At 39.1% G+C, this 10,031-nt stretch overlaps 1 protein-coding gene across 1 annotated transcript in view; it reads left to right on the plus strand.

The window, feature by feature from the left end:
* Nucleotides 1-9,758, plus strand: part of ATP1B3 (ATPase Na+/K+ transporting subunit beta 3) — a 34,516-nt gene extending 24,758 nt beyond the window's left edge. The window contains exons 3-7 of the mRNA XM_069104656.1: nt 195-302; nt 3,641-3,828; nt 5,188-5,238; nt 8,311-8,397; nt 9,064-9,758. Of these exons, the coding sequence (XP_068960757.1) occupies nt 195-302; nt 3,641-3,828; nt 5,188-5,238; nt 8,311-8,397; nt 9,064-9,228 (599 nt within the window). The 3' untranslated portion in view covers nt 9,229-9,758. The remainder of the gene's footprint in view (nt 1-194; nt 303-3,640; nt 3,829-5,187; nt 5,239-8,310; nt 8,398-9,063) is intronic.
* The last annotated feature ends 273 nt before the right edge of the window (nt 9,759-10,031 follow it).

A 10,031-nucleotide genomic window follows, 5' to 3' on the forward strand; every position in this document is an offset into this window, starting at 1 on the left:
ATGCAGATACTTGTATCAACAGTCTCAAATGTCTTTTATGTGGAGAATCAAGGGGTTCTAGTTAGTTATAAGTTGATGAGTGTGGTGGGAGTCTTTCTTTGGGGTGGTGGCATATATATGGGGCTTTGAATTTTTCCTAATTGCTAATTAAAATTCTGAGGTGAAATTTGATTTTTAGTCTTTTGACTTTGCAGGGCTTACAATTATCCCAAAACCTGAAAGTGCAATGGAGTTTTCTATCAATACCTCTAAAACTTCATCTTTTGAAAACCATATTAGCAGCATCACAAACTTTTTAAAAGGTAAGGTTGTTTTCTTATCAGTAGTTTTTTAAATGATTGATTCAAATTTGATTTCTAACAGAGAGGGAAGTGTATATGTTCTACTCCTACTTTACTCTAAGGAAATAGAGCAAGCAGCATGTGGTGCTTTGCTGATCACCCTGACTCTACAGTATGCTCTAGGCAAGACACAGAACATACAAAGAGGCACAATTGTCATGAATAGTCAGTTGGGTTTTTCTGTCTTTTTGAATCAATTATATTGATTGTTCTTGGCAGTTCTCTGTGGAAGAACATAGATGAGCTGGTCAATAAGGTGAACCCATATTAATTAAAGTAAGGACTCTGATTATTTAAGAGCTCCATATAGGAACAAATAAAGTTTGGCTGGCTGGCTTTAAAAAGAAGATGATTGCAAAGATTTTCTTTAGGCTGTGGGACTATTTCTTGAAATTAAATAATATCAAACCCAGGTTTTTTCAGTGCTTTCATCATGAACTTTACGTAGTTCTAATCAGTATGTATGTGCTGTCTTCTAGACCAGTGTTTTCCAACTATTATTCGTCTCATTCGTAACTTTTTGCTTGTTATCGTATCCTTGCATGAAAGATGGGTGATGGGGTGTAGCAGCAAGCACCCCAAGCGTCCTCAGGGTTTGCAGCTACCACAGGTTCTTAGATCTGCTTTGATAAAGGAAAGCAACTCAAAATGGGTTAACAAGCTTACTATAATCAGTCAAACATGTACCGTTTACCTAGTTCAGGGAAAGAGGTCAGCACCCTGAACTTCAGAATATACAGACAGAATTATCAAGACAGAGAAACAGATCAAGTAGACAGATTTCCAAACTGTCCAACCATTACATCCATACCAAACAACATCTGGGTTTCAAAGCCGGGGGGCTCTGGACAACGGCTAGCCCAGAGTTTCATCAAATCACAGAACACTTCTCAAAGTGAGCCCCAAAACAAAGCCTCACATCTGGGCTTATATAGCCTTCTCCTGGCTCAGAGAATGTAACAACCTTCTGGACCCACTGGCCAATCAAAAAGTATCTACTGAAAAACAAGCCTCCCACCCCAGGCTCCAGGTGCACTTTAGCCTAGTGGCAGGGAAGATCTTTAAATTTTCATTCCCATTACATGGGGATGTGGGTGATTACATTCACAAAGCATGTTCCGCTGACCTTCATTGCCACCTTGTGACTCGTGCCGTATCCAGCATTCAGGTCTTGGTGGAATCAGCCCCTCAATCAATTAAATGCTTAATGTATTAAGCACCTTCTGTGCTCTAGGGACAGTGCTAAGTGTTGGAAATAAAAGCAAAGAGAAGGAATCCTCATCCTCGAGGAGTATACATTCTGGAGAGACAAAAAATGTGTGTACATGTGTGTGCGAGCATGTGTGTGTGAGCATGTGTGTGCACGTGTTCATGTTATGTACTTACAGAGAATAAATGCAAAGTAGCTAAAAGGAAATTGGGGGCAGGGTTCTTAATATAGAATTACGATCATGATAATTTGATGTTTAATACCTTGAATCTTTTTTTAGATCATGGGTTCTTAACCTGGAGTACATGGGAAAATCACCAAAGTTATTGGTGTATTTCAGGAGGTCTGAACTTTTATGGGAAAAATTGCATCTTTATTTCAGTATAATTGATTTCCTTTATAATCCTGTGCATTTCATTTTATGCATTTAAAAACATTCTAAGAAGGGGTCTTGTAGGCATTAGCAGACTGTCAAAGGGGTGGAGGGTATGATACCAAAAAAAGATTGAAGAAACCTGTTTGTTAGGTAGGGATAAGAACTAATGATTAGAGTAGTTTCTCTTCTTTAAAGATGGTGACTTATAAAAATGACTTCATTTTCACCATCTAGTTAAATATTTTATTTATTTTACCCTAATGTGGGAATAACTTTTCCTCATATTACTCATCTGAAATATTTGTTTTCACTAATTTTATTTCTGTCTGCCTATTTTTAAAATTGCAGATAGACCTTTTGGTGGATTTGGCCTGAAAAGCAATTTATGTTAATGTCAGTCATGTGTGACTACACATGATAACACAAAATAAATGTCCAGCATAAATGTAACATATACCTAGGATATTCATGTATTAAATAAAGATTTTTCATCTGGTGTCAGATTTCTGTCTTCTCCACACCCATTTCTGTTCTTTGGAATTTGATACAATTCTTTTCAGAAGGTTTTGTGGATGAAGCCCTTAGGAGTTAGGAGTTTTCATGGAAGTCAGACCTGAAATAGAGCAGCGCTTTTAATGAAACAGTACGAGGAGGTCTCTGGTCCTCCCGCCTTTGTTCACTCAAACCTAAATTTTTGGCAAGTGAACAGTTGTTAGAGGAAAAATTGGTGTTTATCAGATGTTTCCATGTGGGAAGAATAGTGAGTACCAGGCTCTGTGGGAGATACAGGGACACAGCCTAGTGTGTTATCTTCCCTCTGGATTCATTAGACAAGTAAAGTCTTGCAAACTTGGCATATTGTTGGGCGGCTCCTTCTCTTACCCAACAGAGGCCGCTGGTAGCAGTTCTGTGAAGAGCAGTCTAGATAGGGAAAACTTAAGAAATGGCTCTCTCTCTCTTTTTTTTTTTTTTTTGCTTTTTGGAGAGGGGAGGGCAGGGCAATTGGGGTTAAGTGACTTGCCAAGGTCACACGGTTAGTTTTTTGTGTTACATGTCAGAGGCCAGATTTGAACTCAAGTCCTCCTGACTCCAGGGCCGGTGCTCTATTCACTGTGCCACCTAGCTGCCCCCAGAAATGGCTTTCTTAATTAATGAAATACTAACTTGGAGATTACCTGAGAATAAAGTGAATCTGTGCATATACAGATGATAGTTGACATGGACCTCATTTTCACTATGATAATTTATGTGACTGGGCAGAGAAATCCAGAGCTGATCCCAGTGCTGTCATTGTCAATAAAGTCAATTAACTTGTCGTGTTATTGGACATCAATTTTAAAATGACTGTTTATTTGATTCCTAGAAGGAATAGTTTTTAAAAAAGTATGATTAGCACCAGCATGATAGGGTAATGAGTTAGTGTTGAGATTTTTCTTCTGAAATCTTCACTAAAGGGGCAGCTAGGTGGCACCGTGAATAGAGCACCGGCGCTGGAGTCAGGAGGGCCTGAGTTCAAATCTGGCCTCAGACACGGAACACTAGCCAAGTGACCTTGGACAAGTCACTTAACCCCAATTGCCCTGCCTTTCCCCCTCCGAAAAAAAAAGAAAAAAGAAATCTTTGCTAAAATCATACATATGAAATCTGTTTATCTTTGGACAGTTCAGTATTGATGTGCAAATAATAAATGGTTATTTCTTTTTATTCCATAAGCATATGAAAGCAAAAAACAAGAATTTCACACAAACTGTCGTAATGGAACGATTTTTGAACAGGATGACATCTCTCCTAAAAGGGCTTGTAGATTTTCTCTTGAGAACCTTGAAGCCTGCTCTGGATTGAAAGATAACTCTTATGGCTACCCTGAAGGAAATCCTTGCATTTTTGTAAAAATGAATAGAGTAAGTACCTGCTGGGGGCTTAGGGCTTCAACACTGAATAGAATTCTGTCCAGACTGGAGTGAAATTCTATTTGAGTTAGCTGATTGGGGAGGGGGGGCGGGGAGAATGGGTGATTCTTAAATGAAATTATTTTTTTGTTGTTCTTTTGCTAGTTAGTAATGTAGATTTTTTTTTTTTTACATAGTCACTAGGTTATTTTGATGAAAATGTTCTGTAAACAAAACTAATATACTACATTAACTTTAATCCTCTCATGAATTTTTTTTGGAGGGCAATTGGGTTAAGTGACTTGCCCAAGGTCACATGGCTAATTTGTGTGTGTGTGTGTGTTTTAAGTGTCTGAGGTTGAATTTGAACTCAGGTCCTCCTGACTCCAAGGCCAGTGCTCTATTCACTGCGCCACCTAGCTGCCCCATCATCTCATGAATTTTACTTTATACCAGTCAAATTAATGTCAAGTGATAAATTCTTTGTTTAAATGACAATATGAATATGTTCAGATTTTTTGTATTATTTATGAACATGCAAGTATGATTCTGACTGTGCCCCAGGAAGCATCTCATTCTGATTGGCTGGAGAAACGTGGTTAGCGTGGAGGCCGTAGCTGCTGTGGACAGCAGCAGGGTCACGTGACATTTATTAGTGTTCTGTATAGTAAATTGGGCATAACCCTCAAAAGTAGCAGCTTTGTTCATGTGAAGACAGCGGCAGCACCACGACATGGCTCCTGTTACATCTGTACAGAGCCTCCTCTTTGAAGGCCATTGGAAATTGCTTGAGATGAGCTCACCTTTCAGACTGTTCAGTTAGTCTTTTAAGGAAGAAGTCATTTGGCAGACACTGACTGGAGTGCTTGGCTCACCTGTGACTGGTTATCAGGAATGCCCAGGTGCCAGGCGGCAGGCGGGATTGGGTGGGCACACACAGCAGTTGTGTCAGATTCTAGTAGAAACGTCTTTGCCTCTTAATTAAAATGGTCTCTCTTTGCTGCCTTTTTATTTGTTTTGTTAAGCATTTCCCTTTTGTATCTTTGTCCAGTTCAGTCTGCTCTCAGGAATGTCGGGGGTTCCTGAATTACCTGAATTTATTGGTGAAACAGATGGACCTAATTGTTAGACACTTAAGGTTTTTTAGGGGACGGGAAAACAGCAAGCAGGAATGAAGAAAGAGGCCTGGATGAGAGTAAACATCGTTTACAAATGATGTCAAACTGGTGGGTTAAACCCCCGTCTTAAGGTGACAGCGTCAGCTTGTCTCCCAGCACCAGCGTATGAAAGGGTTCCATTTTATTGGCAGAAAAAAAGGTGAAATCATTTTTATATATGATACGAAAAATAATTATGTTTTCTTAACCTTAGATAATTGGATTAAAGCCTCAAGGAGAACCCAAGATAGCATGTACCATTAAGGTTAGTATGGTATTGAAAATAAATGTTTACATTTCCATAGAAATGGATTTCAAATCTGAAAAAAGTCTGTCTTTTTAGTCTTCTGCTTAGAGAATAGCATGCCACTACATTAGTCCTTAGTGATGAGAAAGGCCCAGTGGCAAGTGCCAACGCTTTGCCCAGACACTGGCTCAGCTCGTGGACCTGTGGGCCCAGGCAGCTGCAGGCCTCGGACTCAGGACCTCGTCTGAGCCACAGCTGCCTGGGATCTCATTCGGACACTGCCTTTAGTCCGTTGTGTTGCATTACACTGGCTTATGTAGTTTTCCTTCCCTCACAGACTTTTTGTTTTAGTAAAATTAATTACGTAATTTTAATATCATAACCTGTTTTGTTTTTTTCCTTCATGCTGCAAATCCAACTTAGACAAATGTGTAAATAATGGTAAGAGTTTCTTAGAGAAACTGGTTTAGTTGTAAAATTTTACCAAATTATATTATTGACAAATGTTATCAGAAGTGCTGAGTGTCAGTTGACCTCTTAATTATGTTTATATTGCTTTTGAACTTGCTTCTAGAAGAGTTTTGTATTTTGTTGTAACCCATTAGTGTCTAAAGTGGAAGATTTGGAAAAGAGGAAAAAAGCCTCTTCCTAAGTCTAACTTTCATACACATGAACGTTCAGTGGGCCATTACTTCTCCTTGATATGCCTGTCAGTTCAGCAGGAAACTTGGATAAAAATCAAGGACCTCCCTCTAAATCAAACACTGTGATCTGAAGGTTTTATTGGTGACTGAATTATTTTTGAGTTCAGGACACATTGTGGCTACATTATTTGTCATGTGATGCCTTACATGTAGATTGTTAGGGGTTCTCCCCCCCAAGATGTTACTTTCTTTTGAAGAATTATTTATACTTATGTTAAATATTAAATTCCATAGAAAATATAGAACTGTTTGTCAAGTTAATTTTGTTTTCACTAGGATAAATTGCCCAAAGGAAGAACCATTTGTAATCCATAAAACTTAATTGTGTGACCTTTTTACTTAAAAACATTCATCATTTTTAATAATGGTTACTGTTTCCTCAGTTACTCATTTAGTATCTCATTTTTGAGTATTTAGTGAAATTCTGAAAAACCATTTTCACTTTAAACCTTATATTTGTTTAAACTATTTAGGTTCTGGCTCAGTGGATGTTTTCTCATTTGCTTTTATTATAAAAACTTTGCAAAGACAAGAAGATTGCTGATATGCTTGTGTTTGTTTTAAAAATAGTAACAGCCACAACATTTGTAGTGTCTAAATTTATTTAATCTCAGAAAGTAGATGTCTCTGTTTTAGTTTTTTAAGCTTCTCTTTAACTTACTGACAGTTAATGAGGCAAGGCTTTAGCCTTGAGGCTTCCCTCTGTTCTCTGCTCTCTGTACTCTGGACAGTTTGCTGGGTCAGTGCTGGAGGAGGGAGCTAGACTCAGTGCCCTCAGGGGGCCCTCAGAGCCTGAGCTACATGGACCTGGGATCTCTGAGTTTTCTTTTCCAGGTCCATACAGACATGGCCCTTAGCTGACATGTGTGTATTACACACAGTTGTCTTCCTTCCTTCACAGACTTTGAGTTTTACTAAGATTCATTACATAGCATACATTACATACATACCATAACCTGTTTATTATTTTTCTTCAGACTGCAAATCCAACTTAAGACAAATATATAGCCAAAGGGTAGGATGAGATTCTGCAACTTTCCCTCATTTCAAATCTAAATTCCTTTTCAATTTAAGCCCATTTCCTTTTGTGTTTTGTTTTGTGGTATGCTTTTCTCCCCATTAGTGGAGAAAGACAATGCCTTTCCTGTATCTAAACAGTGTAATAAAGTCTAAGTGTCATCCGTACATCCTTGGAAATTAACATTAGAAAAGTCTAGTGCATTGAATGTGGCTCAGGTTGATGCCTTGTCCCCCTCTAAGAAAAAACTGAGTAAAAGTAGCAGGAACTGTTGTGCTGTGAGTCATGGGACAGTGTAGAAAATGTGATCATCATGTTGGAGGGGAACAAGCCTGCAACAGCATCACTGTACCAGAGCCCGGGTTATATCGCAGAACACAATGCAACTTAAACCTTTGGTTAATGATAGAAACGACAACAGTGACTTGAGAAAGGGGGCTCAGATGCAGCTATTTTATGGTCCAGACAGATGTGTTCGTGGTGGCTTTGAATGCTTCCAGTGACGAGGTAAAGCCTTTGTCAGTGTAGATCCTGGGTCTTGGCCATTGAAATCTTTCATACAGGGTTCTCTAAGTGATCATTTTAGAGGCAGAGATGAAAGATCAATGTTGCTTCCCCACCCCAGTCATCACCACACATATACTTCTTTGTGCAGCCATCAAAAAGTTGGGATGCCAATGGGTCAGGTTCCTTTTTTTTTTAAGCAAGTCTTTAAGTATTTTTATATGGTGTGTGCTTTGATTAATCCAAACATTTGGATTGGTGATTGTTAGTTAGTGTTTATAAAACAAACCTTGTATTCTAGATTTGTGATCCATTTAGAAAGTCATAAATATGGCAGCTCTTACATGTATGATGTGGAGTATCTCCAGCTCACCCCCCTCACACAATACATAGTCATTTTATACAAATTACTCTGCAGATAATGAGCATGAGACATAGGGAAAACATAACTGAGATTTTGTGTGTATCCCTATCCATGTGATAAGCATTCAGCTCTTATTTGAGTTACTCCATCAAAGATACAGTGTTTAACTTGGTTTAGATATACTCTAAGATGAGATTTTTACTGCTCCAAGTGCTTTCTCTTAAGAGGATCCCCCAGCACACCTGCTGTCTTCCAGTGCCATTGTGGCACCAGCAAAGTACAGAAGTAATCAGAATAGTACACCAGTGACCACAATAGTTGTGATTTGTATGGTTTCCATTGCAAAACCTCGACTTCATAATAGTAGGAAAAGTGGCATGTTTTCTTTTCATCAGGATTGCCATTTCCCCCCATAACCTGAATCATTGAAGTTTCTTTCATAGCATATACTTATAATTTTACTTGTTGAAAGTGGGTTTTTTGTGTGTTTGAATTTTTAGGAAGGAAAAGATGTAAAGCTATTAACTTTCCCCAGAAATGGAAATATCGACTTAAAGTATTATCCATATTATGGGAAGAAGTTGCACGTAAGTATGCTTGGGTTTTTAGTTCTCATGGCCTTTATAGCATGTTGAATATAGCTCTTTCTCAAAATTTAATAAAGTGGATTTTTGTAATGTAAATTTCGTTCTATCCTTCTGTTATAAATCTCTAGCTTTGTTTTCCCATGAGGAAAGGGTTAATGAAATAGTTAGGCTTGAGGCCCAAGGCTAGAAGTTTTATATTAGGAGAACTCTCTTCCCTGTGGTTGTCCCCATATACACCCCACCCTGTAGTAGGGCGGCACCACTTTCTTCTCTCTCTGGGGTAACAGACTCAGAATTCCCACATCTTGGCTCTTGTTCTTTTCTCCAGGGATCTGTGATGAGTAGGAAAGAGCCAGGGTAGAGCATCATAGCTGACCAGCAAGCTCTCCTCTCATGGTGTCTTTACTCCAGGCTTTCCACAAGTACAGAGGATGGGGAGGGGGCGGGGAGGAAGGGATTGGGTTTAAATCTTGCCCTTTTGGACCCCACTTCACTCCTGTCACATCAGAGCATTGAGTAGACGGTCACTGAGGTCTCTTACAATTAACAAAGGATCAGCAAGCTATAACGTGAGCCTTTATTTCTCCATTTCATTTGCTTTCTGATTCTGTTGTCCTTTGTTCTTCTCCATATACCGATTATCACTTTATTCTCTTTATTTGCTAGGAGAACTATCTACAGCCATTAGTTGCTATCCAGGTCATATTTATGAAAAGAAACCAAGAAGTGTTAATTGAATGCAAGGTTGAAGGGTCACCCAATTTGAGAAACCAGGATGAGCGTGACAAGTTCCTGGGACGAGTTGCCTTCAGAATCTCAGTGACTCATTAGAATGAGTAGAACATCTCCACAAAGGAAACATGTTTTCTATCTTCAAGTTGTATCGGCTGGACCTGCCATTCTAGAGTTGGAGACCACCTTGGAGCAGCCGAGGGTGGTACATGACGTTTGGGGTCGCATAATAATGTGCTTCCAAATCATAATGTTTCATGTTCTCAAAGTAACTGCCTTTTGCCTTTGCCTGCCCCATTGGACCAGTGTGCAGACATAGACATGTCATATTAGGGACCTGTAAATAGCTGATTCAAAACGTGTGATAACGGTGGTCTTGTCCTGTTCTAATGTGGTTTTATCTCCCAAGTGTCTACAAAGCTTAATGTGCTGTGCTATGTAAATATTTTATTGATTTAACACTGGTTTAACTGTCATTATCTTAATGCCAACACACCTTTAGGGATCAAATGATAAAAAGGTACCTGACCAACCTAAAGTGATTTATAACTGCAACAATTGTGGTGTGTGGAGACACCCTAAGTTCTGTGTCTGAGGAGGAAGAGAAATAAAAGTGGATTTGAAAAGTGTTGGTGCGGAGTTCTTGGAGTTATTTTAGAAGCTGCATTGGTTTGGGTCCCGAGCACACAGGAAGGTCTCTGAGCTTCACAAATGAGAGATACTAGCATGGTGGAGCTGAGCTTCACCGTGTGGGAGGCATGGCGCCCAGAAGAGCTCTGCGAGGAGTGCCGGCCCTCTCAAACCAGCGGCGTTTAAATAAGTGAATTTTTGAAATCCTCTACTTTTAAAAATGTTAAATTATGAACTTAGCTGCTAACAAATACACTCAGATGAGCAAACAG

Source organism: Petaurus breviceps, unplaced genomic scaffold (assembly GCF_028583685.1).
Source record: "Petaurus breviceps papuanus isolate PSGF00001 unplaced genomic scaffold, PetGlider_PUasm1.0 688, whole genome shotgun sequence".
NCBI classification, from domain to species: Eukaryota; Metazoa; Chordata; class Mammalia; order Diprotodontia; family Petauridae; genus Petaurus; species Petaurus breviceps.